Raw genomic sequence first — 17,278 nt, 5'->3', positions numbered from 1 at the left:
ATATTACTGTTCTTCTGCTAATTCATGTATTTAAACATAAGGACCTGAGCAGTACAACCAATCATTTATAAAGGAAATTATTGAAATTTATCAGTGGCCTCTAAACCTTTTCATATCGCTGTATGCTAGGTACTCAGTATACACACTTGCAGTCAAATTACTTGCAAATGAATATACTAAAAACTTTTTTTATTTTAGTAACTTGCTGTGAGAAATCAAAATGGTTCTACCACTCTCTTTTGTGAGGTGTCAGTGTCCATTTTGACTCAGCCAATATGACTCCTGCCTCTATAAAGGGGCTGCATGTGTTTTCAAAGTCCAGTCCAGCTGTACACAATAACTTTGATTTCTGTTCTGCCATGTAGCAAGTGTACTGAATGAAACAGAACGTATTCATATTTGTCACAGCATACAGTCTCGGCCCAAACAACAATGTTATCTTATCTTCATCCATAAAAAGAAAATTCAATTTGCACTTGCAATATATTTCTGTTCCACGCCACAAGAAGAAGCAGACCCCCCCCCCCCCACACACACACACACACACACACACACATGCAAATGCGCAAGGCGAGATATCAGAATGATGACATGTGGAAACCAAGGTGTACACCTGGTATAAGAGTATGGAACATCACTTCACTCACACTTAGGGCCTGATTTACTAAGGTCCCAAATTGCTTTTTTACTCAGGCCATGTCTACACGTAGAAGGGTTTTTTAAAACCAAGGATTCTGCCCTAATATGTCAGGAAAAAATAAGTACATACACACCACGACGTTTGGAGAAAAAAAAAGCTTCCATCCACAGCCAACCGCATTTGTTCATTTTTAAATACATTCATAAAAATGCGCGAAAAGTAATTGTCCATAATACCCCAATCCTTCGCATGTGTTCTTCAATATGAACAGTTTGCACCACATAAACAGCAGCTTCAAAAGTGTTAACGATGGAAACTTTGAAAAAGAACCTCAAACGCACAATTATCAAGTTGTATTGATGGAATTGGAAGTGGAAACACCAAACATTTTGCGGAGTTGTGGCTGATAAAAGTATAGAGAGTATAAAGGAATTTCATTGTAGGTGATATAGCATGACCCATTCTTTGTAACAGTTCATAGTTTATGTAATGCAACAGTTCATGTAACATGGTCCGTACTACAGGTCTTAATGCATGAATCCGATTTTTTTTGTGTTTTTCCGACTCGAGTGAGGCATTAACTTGACGTGACAAGTCGCATAGAGCTGGACCATTTCAAATCCGATCTGGGTCACTTTCGTATGTGGGTCAAATCCGATTTGAGCCACATTTTACCAGAATGCCGTGGCGGTCTGTACTGTCAAGTCTTCCAAATCGGAATTCATGGAGTAAAAACGTCATCAAAGAGCGAGAGAGACGCTACGTTAGTGGTGTAGCTGTGCGTTATTAGCGCCTAGCTTGCATTGAACAAGGCTTTTGGTGAAGGGCCGGGCTTGACAACAGTCATAAAAAAATTTAAAATGGGTTCAGGATAAGCCTGAGAATGATCGGTTTTCTCTCTGCTCTATATGAGCTATATTTCAAGATTGCTTACACGGCCGAGGGTCAGGGCAAACTGCTCGTATGTGTGTGTGACATGCACGGACAGTGCGTGCATGCTATCGATCCATATAAACTTAGAATATAAGGCTAAACAGGGATTATTTATGTCTGTTATTTGTGTCCTCTTTTTGAAAAGCAAAATATGATTTCCCTGGAATGACTGATGACAGCCAGCATGTGGTCATTTCTTTTGATGCTTCTGCGCATGCGGGTCTTCTTGCTCAGCGCGTGTCGGACTGCGAATTAGTGCGCATGCGTAATACTTGAATGGTCTCAATGTACAAAGGCAGTCTGAACGGGCACACCAAAAAAACAGATTTGTGCGTTAAGACCTGTAGTATGAACCTAGCCTTAGAGTCAGACCTTATTTTAAAAAAAAACAAAATTGCGCTGCGGATGATTGAATATGCCATGATAATTTGATGTTTATGAAGTTTCAAAAATGTTTACATGTGCATAAAAGATCTGTTCTCCTTTCCTGTTCTCTCCATTTCTTTGGCCTCTTCCTTGCCTCAATAATACGAGTCATGGCACAGCAGCTGGCATCTTTTTGATGCAGTGTTACAAAGTGCAAAGTCGTTCACCACAATTTGTCTCAGGTTTGATGAAGCACATTGCACATAACAAATTAATTTATTTCATGTTCTCCCTGTATTTTCAAGTAGAACAGTGAAAAATTAACTTTGCAACAATTTTCCCCATTTGGCAGATGCAATCCTGGGGCACGCTAATAGCTGTTCATTATCCACATCATTATGTGTGATAAATCAAGTTCACGGCTTTTTTTTTTTTTTTTTCCCCCTTTGGTAAATAAGGCACCTGATGTTTCAATGATGTGCAGAAATCAAAGGTGTCCTCAAAAATGCATATTCTATTTAGCAGAAAATACAAGTAAGCTAGCTAATTACTACAATCCAACAGTGATTTTGTATTCAATGGAAAACACTTCATTACATTTCGTTACTATAGTCATGGTTTTTACTACTGGAATAAAAATACTTACTTAATGTAGTAGGGCACGTTGTTTGGAGAGGTACTCTGCTCGAAGGGGCTGTCAACAGATCCTGCAGAGATGGAGATTTGGGGCTGGCTTTTAAACTTGTTAAAAATTGCATGTACAATATGTAGTGTGCAAAGTTTGTATTATAACAAGTACAGTGGACTCATGTAACGGATTGGTAAGCAGTAAGTCAACTTTGTTATAACGACCTGATCTCAGCAGGATTGTGCCTTGCAGGTAACATTCCTAGAGGTAAAACCAAGATTGCGCCCATAGACAAACAGACACACAAACAATAAAGCCCTTTGTCTCATTTGTGCGATTTTTTTTCTTACTTTACTTTGGCAAGGTGTGTGTGTTTACTCTCCACTTTTCATTCCTGCCTTCCTGTCACATAAAGCTTTTCATGTTTGTAAAAAATGGTTGCCATGGTACTTAATGTGAGCGACTACTTCTGACCTAGATTTTAACACCTTGACCCCCCGTGTTTGGAGTTGCACTGGCCTATCCTGAAATCGTATTCTTCTATTTTCTAAAACTAAGAAAATATCTGAACAAAATCAGTTGTTCCTATGGGTGAGGACAATCAATTGACTGGATTGACTGAATAGTTGCACAGAGAAAATTGTAAGACTGTAAGCACTTAATGGCACAGAGTGGGTATTACACCTCCATTATCGGTTTTGTGGAAATATTTGCATGGTTATCTATAAAATGTTCATTTATTTTTTAGTTGAGGTTAATGTAAAGTATGGTTAGCCTGCTAGCTAAACGAGTGTAGAGCACACATTTTAATTCTAAGTCTACTGCTTACCATTAATCCAAACAACAATATTTGAAAATTTGGCCGGCCAACAGTGGGGCAAGTAAGTATTTAGTCAACCACCAATTGTGCAAGTTCTCCTACTTGAAAAGATTAGAGAGGCCTGTAATTGTCAACATGGGTAAACCTCAACCATGAGAGACAGAATGTGGTAAGAAAAAAAAACAGAAAATCACATTGTTTGATTTTTAAAGAATTTATTTCCAAATTAGAGTGGAAAATAAGTAGTATTAGTAAGTATTAGTAAGTAGTAGTAAGTATTTGGTCACCTACAAACAAGCAAGATTTCTGGCTGTCAAAGAGGTCTAACTTCTTCTAACGAGGTCTAACGAGGCTCCACTTGTTACCTGTATTAATGGCACCTGTTTTAACTCATTATCAGTATAAAAGACACCTGTCCACAACCTCAGTCAGTCACACTCCTAACTCCACTATGCCCCAGACCAAAGAGCTGTCGAAGGACACCACAGACAAAATTGTAGACCTGCACCAGGCTGGGAAGACTGAATCTGCAATAGGTAAAATGCTTGGTGTAAAGAAATCAACTTTGGGAGCAATTATTAGAAATGGAAGACATACAAGACCACTGATAATTTCCCTCGATCTGGGGCTACATGCAAGATCTCACCCCGTAGCGTCAAAATGATAACAAGACCGGTGAGCAAAAATCCCAGAACCACATGGGGAGCTGGGACCACAGTAACAAAGGCTACTATCAGTAACACAATGTGCTGCCAGGGACTCCAATCCTGCACTGCCAGACGTGTCCCCCTGCTGAAGAAAGTACACGTCCAGGCCCGTCTGCGGTTCGCTAGAGAGCATTTGGATGATCCAGAAGAGGACTGGGAGAATGTGTTATGGTCAGATGAAACCATCATAGAACTTTTTGGTAGAAACACAGGTTCTCGTGTTTGGAGGAGAAAGAATACTGAATTGCATCCGAAGAATACCATACCCACTGTGAAGCATGGGGGTGGAAACAACATGCTTTGGGGCTGTTTTTCTGCAAAGGGACCAGGACGACTGATCTGTGTAAAGGAAAGAATGAATGGGCCATGTATCGGGAGATTTTGAGTCAAAATCTCCTTCCATCAGCAAGGGCATGAAGATGAGACATGGCTGGGTCTTTCCGCATGACAATGATCCCAAACACACAGCCAGGGCAACAAAGGAGCAAAGAAGCATTTCAAGGTCCTGGAGTGGCCTAGCCAGTCACCAGACCTCAACCCCATAGAAAATCTGTTGAGGGAGTTGAAAGTCCGTGTTGCCCAACGACAGCCCCAAAACATCACTGCTCTAGAGGAGATCTGCATGGAAGAATAGGCCAAAATACCAGCAACAGTGTGTGAAATGCTTGTGAAGAGTTACAGAAAACTTTTGGCCTCCGCTATTACCAACAAAGGGTACATAACAAAGTATTGAGATGAACTTTTGGTATTGACCAAATACTTATTTTCCACCATGATTTGCAAATAAATTCTTTAAAAATCAAACAATGTGATTTTCCGTTTTTTTTTTTTTCTCCCACATTCTGTCTCTCATGGTTGAGGTTTACCCATGTTTACAATTACAGGCCTCTTTAATATCTTCAAGTGGGAGAACTTGCACAATTAGTGGTTGACTAAATACTTATTTGCCCCACTGTACAATGATCATGTTAACTTTATGTGAGTTTCTACTATTTTATATTTTTGAATTATCTTACCTGTGGAAATCTAAATCATGGCAAAGTTCTGTTTCAATCAAACTCACGTTACATCTTTTCGAATGACATTTTACGCATTCAAGCTTCGGCAGTACAAAAGAAAACTACAATTAGAAAAGGCTGGAATTATCATTCAAGCCATACGCCCTGTAAAGAAAGCTTCAATTATTATTCAAGCTACAGGTTTTTGTACAAATGGTGCAATCAGAGATTGCTTGAGCTTTTCCCACCCTTAAGTACACATGATGTCATGGTAAAAAGATTTAAAGTGCTCTCTAAGATTACCTTTCCTTTATGTGGGACTGAATCCACATTAGAAATTATATAGTGTTGTGCTCAGTTTATAAATAACAAGACAAAAACCTTGGTCAGAATGAGATTACATTTTACATATGCCGCAGCCACCTCATGCGATAACAATTAAGAAGTGACACTCAAATGTAAAGTAGTCAGTCTAAAGCTTGTATAGTCGTGCAACTTTCCTGTTCACTCATAATAACTAGACAAAAAGCCATGAAAGCCTAAACAGTTGGCAACAAAGGTGTGTCCTCTTTTAAGAGGATTGCAGGAACACCTCTGCCTATCTGGTAAACCCCATGCCCAAAAGGGTTCAAGCAGTGCTGGAAAATATTTTTACTTGAGGTATTTTCACATGGGGGTATACGAACTATTGATGCAGTGGCTTGGACAATAATCACTTGATCATATTGGAATTACCAAACATTATACATTAATAGACCATCATTAGGAGGAATGTTTTACTAACCATGAAGGAGGCCAAAGTCTTTGTGTGCATCCATCAGTTGCTTTAGATGGTCATTGACTGAGACCTGATGGATGAAAACAACCACGACAATTGAAAAACAAAACAAACAACAACAACAACAAAAAACACACCAAACACACACACACACAAGTATTCATTGGCCCTCATTATATGCCCAGCATGTGAATGTGAATTTCATTTTCTACACAATTACAAGGACCTAATTAAACTTTCTGACTTAGATGGTGGATAAAGTGTTGTACAAATGTACTTACTTGTGTGCCCTGTGACTGAAATCCCAGTCCAAATGGCGCAAGACCAGGCCACAGCCCAAATCAAACTTTTCATAGCACATTTTGAGAATCATACATACTGAAAATGAATAGAGGAATCTGTGATGATATTTATTATGCTGCATATCTCCGACACTGAGCTGGCATTTATCGGAAGTCATCATTATTCAGCCACTCTGTAATTGAGGCACCCAAATGTTGGAATACTTCTCATGAAATTAAACCTTTCAAACGGGATGTGGGTTGATGTGACACAAAGCCATCTGATGCAGGTGGGCGTGGTTCCCTGCAGGAAGCACCCTGAAAATGCCGACAGAAGCTGTACTAATCCCAATAATGATCCCTTGCTTTGCATAGGGTTCCCGTCAGGAGGAGCAGAAGCTGATTTTTTTGGATCCGGGAAATAAAGAAAAGTGACTCATCAAAAGTATTTTATCTTTTACTTATAGAACAAGTGTGTAATGCAGCCGGAATGAAATGCTCACCTAATTAACCATCTTTTCACTAAAGGCCGCACTTGGCGATGATCAGAATGCAATGACTTAGATTACAAAGTAATGCTCATGATTTTTATCTTTTACCTTCAAGCCCAACTCACTCAAGCCATTTGCGCTCTTTCTTCCTCATATCCATAGTAACCTAGTTGGAATTGCACTAATGAATAGGAGCACGAGGAATTCGGTGCAATTACTCATTGAGTCTGTACTTGTGCTGGCCAGTTGGTTTCACAGTGTTCCAAGCAAAAACCATGATGATTTGTTAAAGGTGACTCAGCTTGCTACTACCTGCTTTTATAGTTCATTTATTGTAGAACTAATGTTTAAAGCAGTATTTCTCAAATAGTGGGGCGGGCCCCCCCAGGGGGGCACAGAGCAATGCTAGGGGTGGCGCATGTGACCATGGGGAACATTTTTTCCGTACTAGATTAAAGTGTAATTGCACATCCACTCAGTGGGTGGCATTGCCGCTCTCACTTTCAGCGTGTGCGCAGTATTTTTTTAACCAAACAAAAGCACACAGCAAAGCGCACCGGAGATATGAAATGCTAAGACAAGGAAATATGACAAAGCATATGTAGCATTTGGCTTTGACTTTTAATAGAGTGGGGGACGAGGAGAGACCAGTCTGTTTACTTTGTCTGAAAATGTTCGCAGCGAACAGCAGGAATTATTTTTTTCAGCGAAAACGCGCCGAATATTGCCAACAATGCTCCCGCCTAGTCAGTGTTACATAAGTAAACCAGCGAGTACTGTCAGCATCATATAAGGTGGCATACCTAGTTGCTCAGTGCAAAATGACCCCACACCATAGCAAAGGAGCTGATACTGCCTGCAACAAAAATAAAAATTGTCCCGCCGTCCAATGACACTGTCATTTTTGTTCTATTAATTTTTTTTTTTTGTCTAATTGTTTGGCATATTATCCCATTGAGTTAATGTTGCTGATCAATTTGAATTTATTATTTTTTATTGACTTTATTAAATTTTAATTTTCAATGTCAAACAGTCAAAAAATGTATCGAGTGTATTTTAACAGTATGGATGTTTTTTTTTTTTTTTTTTTTTTTTACACTTTATTGTAACTTGATCTATATTACTTTTTTCTTTTAATATTAAAAAGAACACAATGCTATGCAGAGGTGTATTTATAATCATAAGAATTTTATATAGAAATGATACTACAGCATATTTATAGTGGCGGCAGAGAGTTGGGGGGGGGGGGGGGGGCGCTGAACGTTTACGTCTTCCTGTGAGGGCATAACAGAAAATAATTGAGAAGCACTGGTTTAAAGCAAGGAGTTTAAAAATTTTTTGTCACCATACTTTTTCAAATGGTTCAGCAGCTCATAGATTACTGTAACCAATGCAAGTAAGTACTTTACAATGCATATTGGAGATGCGTTCTACCAAATGCTGAAAAAATATAACATTTTTCGAACCACAATTTTAAAAATCTGTTTTTAATCTATTTAAATCGATTCTTATAAGTATTTATAAATATTATTATTATCTGTCTGCTATAATATTGGAGGATAAATTAATTGATCAACTAGAGGGCAGCCCATTTCTCACCTGCGAGTTACTTTTTCATTCATGTGTTTGTCATAAATTAATCTTCATTGAATGAATGTATGGACAATGTCAAGGTTAGAGCAAATTGTGAATTGGTACTTTATTGATTGACAGTGTTGTTAATCTTACTCATTAATTACAGTTACAAATAACTTCTCCCAAAAAGTAATTGCGTTAGTAACTCAGTTACCTGAATGTAAGAGTAATTAGTTACTTGGCAAAGTAACTGGTGATAATTTTCGTGTTTTTTTCCCCTCAAAATAAATAAATAAATAAATAATTTATATATAAAAACAGGTCACACAATGAGAAGTTTAAAGGGTTTTTGGGACAAATGGCCCTAGCCCAATTCTTTACCCTAAACTAAACTAGACACAGGGGTATTGCGGTTATTGCGATTACTAGATAGTAACCTTTGCTATGTGTGGAAGTCATTTAATGTTGTGAATCAACCTTTAAAGTTGTTAAAATTGCTCCCGTTATTGCATTAGTTCCCTTCTGTCTATTTTCGACATGTGTAAGTTTTAAAACTGTTTCATCATTTAAAGATAGATTTAAGTTTTGCCGATTTAGGAGCATTTTAGATAAAAAGTTACTTAGGTTCGCAAGGAAGGTTCTCTACAACAGAGCCTTCCCCAGAAGTCTACTGCTTTAAGATGGCGGCTGTTTACTAACGCATCTAGTTCTTGATGATACATGTTGCTAATGCCGCCGTGTCTGTCATTTGCTTCTAGTTCTGTATATACTGTATGTGATATCTACCGAAGCAGCATGTGGGCGTAGTTTGTAGGCTATCGGCTACAGTCAGGTATTATTGGAGCCACCTAGCATAGTAGCATCGCATTTGCAATGGCGTCACGCTCCCTTGCCTCCTCCCCACTCTTGGCTCTGTTCTCTCGTCTCCGTGAGTCCGTCTTTTTCAGACTTTTCTCGCGTCAGTCAACCAACAAAGTAACACATAGAAACGCACGCCTTTCCCGCCTCAGTAACGGTAACGGCATTGCCAAGATGAGAGAAGTAATTAATTAGATTACTCACTACTGAAGAAAATAACGCCGTTAGTGACGCTGTTATATTCTAAGGCCGTTATTAACAACACTGTTGATTGATACGGTATGTGAGAAGAACCACATTTTTAATTTAGCTCATTGTTCAAACAGTTTTTGAGAAATATAAATGAGCGATTCAGAATCACTCACTTAGAATTACTGATTCTCAAAGTGTGGTATGAGGCTGCAAGTTTAATTTGTTTGCATTTCTACTTTCTTTTGTTTTGAAATTTTTATTTTGGAATATTTTTCATGTAACTTATGTGACTCCTTACTAAAATTGATTTAATTGAATCCTTTTAAAGTTTTTCGTCAAATATTCTGTAGTTGTAATTTTGTTTTTATTTTTATTTTTCTGTTGGAGTAAATATTTTTTTTGGTTGTTTGAAAGCTCATGTGCTTTTTTTATTGGCTGCTGAAAGGCCCCGCGATGACCTGTTGGTATACAGTGATCCCTCGCTACTTCGTGCTTCGAACTTCCCGCCCTAAGTCCACTGTGGATTTTATTCAGTTTATAAATTAAAAAAAAAAAAAAAAAAAAAAAAAAATATATATATATATATGTATATGGCAGAAAACACAGACAAGACTGAAAAAGCAGTTTCTGCTCTTGCACTCCTCTTTAAAAGAAACTGTTGTATTTTAACCCAAAACAACTGCTGTGTTTGACAGAACAATATGTCTATATGCTGCCATAGCAGATTCATGGCTCACTAAGCCCCTGAACTATTTTTAATTTGTCCGTAATACCCTGGAAACCCCCGTTTACAGACGTCGCGCAACCGCATTTGTTCCAAACTAGCCATAAAAAGAAGGTAAGTAATTATATTTATTATTCAAAATGTCTGTCATTTTTAGCTTAGAATCATTAATTGATGTCTAATATTTAGTTTAAGAAAAAAAAAACGACTTCAAAAAATTATTCACTCATATATTTTAAACTTTTAAACAAATTACATCACAATGAAAAATTTGGTGTCTGTAAATAAGTCACAGATAGCTACCTCATAACTATGGGTTAATTGTATATTTTTTTTGTTACTGTTGCATTTTCCTTGATATGTTAGATGACAAATAATCGATCCAAACAAAGAAAAATTGAAAAATAACGTTTAAAAGGGCAAATATCTGAAATAGAAAATCTCGACCACTCCTTGTTGTCTGCGATTTCTGCATCGCGACCCTTGTTATATGACTGTTTTTCACCCATAAGAGCCCTCAAAAATCCAGCCGTGGCCATTCACATCTGTGTCCTGACACTCGACGATACATGCTACATGGAGTTTTTGGATCGAAACAAGGTAAGTACGTGATAATATCTCGTTAAAATCGTGGTGTTTTTAATTCTGCTCTCGCATGCTCTCGCCTCCAGTTAGGGTTTTGCTGTTTAAATTTGTATTTTTTTTTTAATATATGCTCTCCTGTTAAAAAAATTTCTTCCCCCCCAGAAAATTGAGATTTTAAGCTTTCCAATGATGTATCACACATGCTTATCGGACAATTTTGAAAGTTGGCCAAATTGGGAGTCTTGGAACTTCAAGTCACCTGAGTGTTTTCCGCCATATATATATACATGTACTGGACTGTCTCAGAAAATTAGAATACACAATATTCTAATTTTCTGAGACAGTCCTGTATATTGTTCTATGTAAAGGACGTCAGCCAAGGTCGGCCCCCCACATTTTTACCACGCCAAATCTGGTCCCCTTTGCAAAAAGTTTGGACACCCCTGCTTTAAATGGTGGATTAATGTACAGGACTGTCTCAGAAAATTAGAATATTGTGTATTCTAATTTTCTGAGACAGTCCAGTATATATATATATTAGGGCTGTCAAACGATAAAAAATTTTTAATGGAGTTAATTACAGCTTAAAAATTAATTAATCGTAATTAATCGCAATTAATCACAATTCAAACCGTCTATAAAATATGCCATATTTTTCTGTAAATTATATATATATTCTGTAAAATAAATTGTTGGAATGGAAAGATAAGACACAAGATGGATATATACATTCAACATACGGTACATAAGGACTGTAGTGGGCATTTCACTCTACTGTCATTTAAATCTGTCTATGCTGTCCTCACTCCGAAGCGTCTACTTTTTCCAAAGCTAGACAGCTAGTGAACGACGCCTTAATAATTCTTCTTCCTTTTTCATCTGATTTATTAATAAAATGGCCTCAAACCATTGTCCTCTTTAGACCGTCGTAAAACTACAAAATAAAAGTACACAAGCATTGCATTAGCAACAACGTTAGCTTAGCACGCTATACAGGTTCACTAAACATAAACAAAAAGCGTCTCATACAAAAAATAGAACATTTCGCTTACTAACATAATATGTACATTCTTTACAACAACCATACTTACGGACAAATCTTGTCCAAGGATCATATAAGCACAACATTATCAGCCCGAGACGTCGTGCAGCCATAATGAACTGGTAAGAAAACAATAAACCATGTCGCAAAGCGACCACAAGAGTTCGCTGTTGGACAGCATAAAAAGCCTTGCTGTAAAACTTACCAAAAGGCAGAATACTTTCTGAGCGGGACATGTGCGTTAATTGCGTCAAATATTTTAACGTGCTTAATTTAAAAAATTAATTACCGCGCGTTAACGCAATAATTTTGAAAGCCCTAATATATATATATATATATATATATATATTACATATTGAAATATATATATATATATCGATATATTCATGGAAAAAAAGGGAAATAAGGCATAAAAGCTGCCTGTTCGCTAGCAGAAGGCAAGGAGAGTCCTCCCAACTCTGACTCGGGATTCTCGCAACCTGATTGGCCGAGACTTTTCACCAAGCTGCTCTCCTATACCTATTGAAGAGGGACAGCTCTCGCTCGCCTTTTTGTGCTGGTCACGTCGTTGAAAATGGCTCCAAAAATTATCCACCATCTACATGCTTTAGCAAATCGAAGAAGAAAAGTAAAATGATGAAAGTGTACAAGAAAGTTCAGTTATTGAACATGCTACATGCCACAGCTATGTGTCTGTTGCACGCCATTACAGAGTAAACGAATCAACCGTTAGCTACATAAAGAAAGATGACGCGAAAATCCGTAAAATGGCCTCAATGTTGTTTTCCATGGACACTAAGCGAGTTGTGACTCCTCGCAACAAGAAGATTGCATAAATAAAAATGCACTAACAGTGTATTGAACTGTCGGGAAAAGAAGGTGAGTCTCGATACAAACATGATTCGGGCAAAAGCCAAAGCGCTCTATGATAGCCTCATTCCTGAAGAGTTGAACGAAGGTGAGGGTGATGACGAAGATGAACCACAACCTAATTCCAGTGCCTCGAGTGAAGATAATTGTGTTTTGTTGCCAGCAAGGGCTGGTTTGAGAAATTCAAAAAGAGGTTTGGCCATTGCAGCGTTACGTTATATGGGGTGGCCTCCTCGGCAGACCGTGACGTAGCTGTTCGTTATGTTGATTTCCCAAATTAGTTGAAGAGGGTGGCTCTTCAATTGCGGAAGGCATGGGTGAGACTGCCCTTTTTTGGAAAAGGCAGCCGTCCAGAACATTCCTTTTCAAGGACGTGAAGAGGCCAGGTTTTAAAGTTCACAAAGATCACGTTGTACAAGAGCATCTTTGCTCAGAAGAAAAAGCAATGGTCACAACTCCCCATGAAGATGTTGCTTGTGGGCCGGACACCTCCTACAAAAGCTTCTCAGTAAATCATCTTTATCTTCTTCATCTCCATCGTTCCGCAATTTTTTCATGGTCATTTATTAAGATCATCAGTGTGGTAAGTATGTTTTATTCATCTTATGCATGTTACTGTATTTACATATAATATTAGTATTGTGTTCACATGTTTCAAACTACTGTATACACAAAAAATATATACAGTATGTACTGTACTCACAAAAAATATTATCTATTTCCAAGCAGCTGAACAGGACAGGTTCAAAAAAACGAAAAACCTTTTTTCTTTTTTTTTTTAGGGGGAGGGCGCTACTTCACGGTTTTTCACTCATCGCGGTGGGTTCTAGACCCCATTAACTGCGAAAAATGAAGGATCAATGTATGCAGTATTTGAGTCACCAGAGGCTTTCTGTTGATATATTTTCATGGGTGCCATGATTAAGTATAAAAGGAGCTTCCCTGAATTGCTCAGCTATTCCAAAGCAAAGATGGCGTGAGAAAATAGTCGAACAGTTTAAGGACAATGCGCCTGAATGTATAGTTACAAGGAGAATAGAATTTTATCATCTACGGTTCATAATAATATATAAAGATTCAGAGAATCTGGAGAAATCACTGCGTATAAGCAGCAAGGCCGAAACCCTATATTGAATGCCCGTGACCTCCGATCCATCAGTTGGCACATCATCAGAAAGTGACATCAATGTGGAGCGAATATCACCACATGGGCTCAAGGACACTCAAGAAAACTAATGTTCGTAAATACAGTTAGTTCCATAAGTGTATAAAACTCTATTGTGCAAAGCAAAAGCGTCTCTGGTCCCGAGGTCATCTAAGATGGACTGACACAAAGTGGCAAAGTGTTCTGTGTCCGGATGAGTCCACACTTCAAAATGTTATGGGAAATTGTGGATATTGTGTCCCATGGGTCAAAAGAGGAAAAGAATCATTTGGACCGCTATGGACAAAAAGTTCAAAAGCCAGCATCTTTGCTGGCATAGAGCTATGTTAGCACCAAGGCAACAATAATTCTGAAAGGTACAAATATCACATGGGCTGAGGAACACTTCAGAAAACCAATGTCAGTAAATATAGTTCGGCTCTACATCCTTTAAATTAGACTATGCAAAGCTAATGCTTTTTATCGACAACACCCAGAAACCCGGCCGGCACCTCTGGGCCCAAGCTCATCTACGATGGACTGATGCAAGGTGGACAAGAGTTCTGTGGTCTGTCTGCCGAGTCCACATTTCAAATTGTTTATGGAAATTGTGGACATCGTGTGATCCTGCCCAAAGAGGAAAAGAACCCTCCAAACTATTATGGACACAAAGTACAAAAGCCAGCATCTGTGATGGTATGGGGCTGTTTAAGTGCCAATGGCATGGGTAACTCAGAAATCTTTGAAGGCACAATTAATGCTAAAAGCTACATACAGGTTTTTGAGTAACATATGCTGTCATCCAAGCAACATCTTTTCATATTTCAGCAAAACAATGCCAAACCATATTCATGCAGAATGTGGTGTTACAGCAGCATGGCTTCTTAGTAAAAGACTGCGGGTACTAGACCAGCCTGCCTGCAGTCCAGGCCTGTTTCCTACTGAAAATGTGTGGAGCATTATGAAACGTGAAATACAACGATGGAGACCGCTGAACAGCTGTAGCTGTGCATCAAGCAACAATGGGAAAGAATTCCAACTACAAAGCTTCAACAATTAATCCCAAACGCTTATTGAATGTTGTCAAAGGTGATATAACACAGTGGTAAACATGACCCAGCACAAGCTTTTTTGGAGTGTGTTGAAACCATAAAATTCTAAGTTAATGATTAGTTGCTAAAAACAATAAAGGTTATCAGTTTGAAAATTAAAGCTTGTCTTTGTGTATTCAATTTAAAATAGGTTGAACATGATTTGAAAATCTTTTTTTATTTTTTAACACAGTGTCCCAACTTCATTGGAATTGGGGTAGTAAATTTGGTAACGTTGTTGACCACACTTATCACATCTGTTAGGAAACATTTATTTTTACCTGCATTTCAAGATAATTTATAAATGGTTGATAGCTATCTGAGATCAATGAGCCAATTGTAATGCTTCATCGATTTTGTCTCACACTATTACGTTCTGATTGTGGGAGAGCAAAAACCACTCCAATTTAAAGTCTTCATGAAACGCAAATGCAAGTTTTTTGAATGTGGGAGGAAGTACTCAAAGAAAACCTACTCAAGTACAGGGAGAACATGCATAAATAAATAATAATAATTAAACTCCACAACAGATGGTTGTTGCCTGGTTTAAAAAACAAAACAAAAAAACAATATTCTAATATCATTTTAGACTTTTTTGTAAATAGTCCAATCTGTCAACAGCAGAGAGTACCTGCAACAATTTCCAGCGTCTGTTGAGCTCTTCAATGCGTTCCAGGTTGCTGGGCGACAGCTGGAGTTCAGGCAGACTGAAAGTGGATGCCAATTGGTTCATGTGTGTCACATCTTCCTCAATGGGAGCAATCTCTTCCTGAAACTCCTATGTCAGATGAATCAAATCAAAGAAATTAAATATATTCCAGAGTAAAGACTTTTTGTGTGGACACAACAAAAATGACACCTTGACTCTTTGGATGTGCTCAGGTAGGGAGTCAATTAGAAGGTCGCCAACAGGCTCCCAAGCATTTTTCACCATCTCTGCCTGCCTCAGCTGCCCATCCACAAGATCTTCAGCCTCAAGGAGCTCCATCAGTCGCTTCAGAGCAAGCTCGAGCCTTCTCTGCCAGTCAGCAGAGTTGCTATTGAGCTGCTCCCATTTGGTCATCACGTCATTCGCTTCTTTGCGCAGGAGTCGCCCAACATTCTGGGCACGCTCCATGGAACCTATGTCTGAAGTGTGAACAAGGTCTCAAATCATATTTAAGTCCAATGACATCACTTCAGCTATGGCATTTTAACACCGGCTGCAAATGTTATCTTTAGGGCTGTCAAAATTATCGTGTTAACGGGCGGTAATTAATTATTTTAATTAATCACGTTAAAATATTTGACGTATTTAATGCACATGCCCTGCTCAAACAGATTGAAATGACAGCGCAGTGTCGTTTCCACTTGTTACTTGTGTTTTTTGGTGTTTTGTCGCCTTCTGCTGGCGCTTGGGTGCGACTCATTTTATGGGTTTCAGGACCATGAGCATTATTTGATTATTGACATCAACAATGACTAGCTACTAGTTTATTTTTTGATTGAAAATTTTACAAAATTTATCAAAACGAAAACATTAAGAGGGGTTTTAATATAAAATTTCTATAACTTGAACTAACATTTATCTTTTAAGAACTACAAGTCTTTCTATCCATGGATTGCTTTAACAGAATGTTAATAATGTTAATGCCATTTTGTTGATTTATTTTTATAATAAACAAATACAGTACTTATGTACAGTATGTTGAATGTATATATCCGTCTTGTCTTATCTTTCTATTCCAACAGTAATTTACAGAAAAATATGGCATATTTTATAGATGGTTTGAATTGCGATTAATTATGATTAATTAATTTTTAAGCTGTGTTAACTTGATTAAAAATTTTAATCGTTTGACAGCCCTAGTTATCTTCTGTGTATTTTACTTTATTATTTTTGTAAATATTTTTTTTTCTTTTTTGCCTTGTTTTCCGCTCACAAAATTTTAGTAGATGACACCAAATCGAGGGTCGTATTTAATTCTTAATTCGTAATTATCCATAAAACAGTCTGATTAAGCAAGGTCTGACCCTTGGCTTGAGACAGCCAAAATCTTACAGATACTTGTAAAATATATTTTTCTTATCATTAACTCATTGTCTGCCATTTACTACGATAGATGTCAAATTCATTTAAACTGGATGTGAATGCTGTGAATTCACTGTCAGCCTCTCCCAGTCAAAACGGATTGCCTGTCTAGCGTTGTCAATGGCACCCAATGAGTTGATAATAAAGACTTAGTACATTTTATTATTTCTATGTAATCAAAAAGCAAAGATACGTTTTTACTATAAGGCTGATGGATATGACAATGCAGGTTAAATACTGTAATGGAAAGCAATCATACAAAATGCCACACAAAAGATACTGTGCGAACTTTGTTAGTGCAGGAAAGGGATTTTTTCCTTTTGCTATTAACAGCTGGATTCCTCCACCTCTGTTCCATTTTAGCTGGTGGCTCATAAAACCTTAGCAGTAACTGGGCTGTTGCCATGGTGGCACCAAGTTTGTTTGTTAACCTCCACATGTGACCATTGCTATGCGAATGTCAGGGCCAAACACTTTTCAGGAC

The 17,278-nt window shown here is 37.9% G+C and overlaps 1 protein-coding gene across 9 annotated transcripts in view; it reads right to left on the bottom strand.

Annotated features, from left to right (window-relative positions):
- The window catches only part of dmd (dystrophin), a 283,797-nt gene that overhangs the window by 49,238 nt on the left and 217,281 nt on the right, over positions 1-17,278 (bottom strand). For all 9 annotated transcript variants that reach the window (XM_057829994.1, XM_057829988.1, XM_057829990.1 and 6 more), the window contains 4 exons: positions 15,583-15,851; positions 15,355-15,501; positions 5,877-5,940; positions 2,586-2,646 (listed from right to left, as the gene is read on the bottom strand). In XM_057829994.1, the coding sequence (XP_057685977.1) occupies positions 2,586-2,646; positions 5,877-5,940; positions 15,355-15,501; positions 15,583-15,851 (541 nt within the window). The remainder of the gene's footprint in view (positions 1-2,585; positions 2,647-5,876; positions 5,941-15,354; positions 15,502-15,582; positions 15,852-17,278) is intronic.

Source organism: Corythoichthys intestinalis, chromosome 2 (genome assembly GCF_030265065.1).
Source record: "Corythoichthys intestinalis isolate RoL2023-P3 chromosome 2, ASM3026506v1, whole genome shotgun sequence".
Taxonomy (NCBI): Eukaryota; Metazoa; Chordata; class Actinopteri; order Syngnathiformes; family Syngnathidae; genus Corythoichthys; species Corythoichthys intestinalis.
The sequence above is the reverse complement of the archived record's forward strand: the minus strand, read 5'-3'. Positions and strand labels throughout refer to the sequence as shown.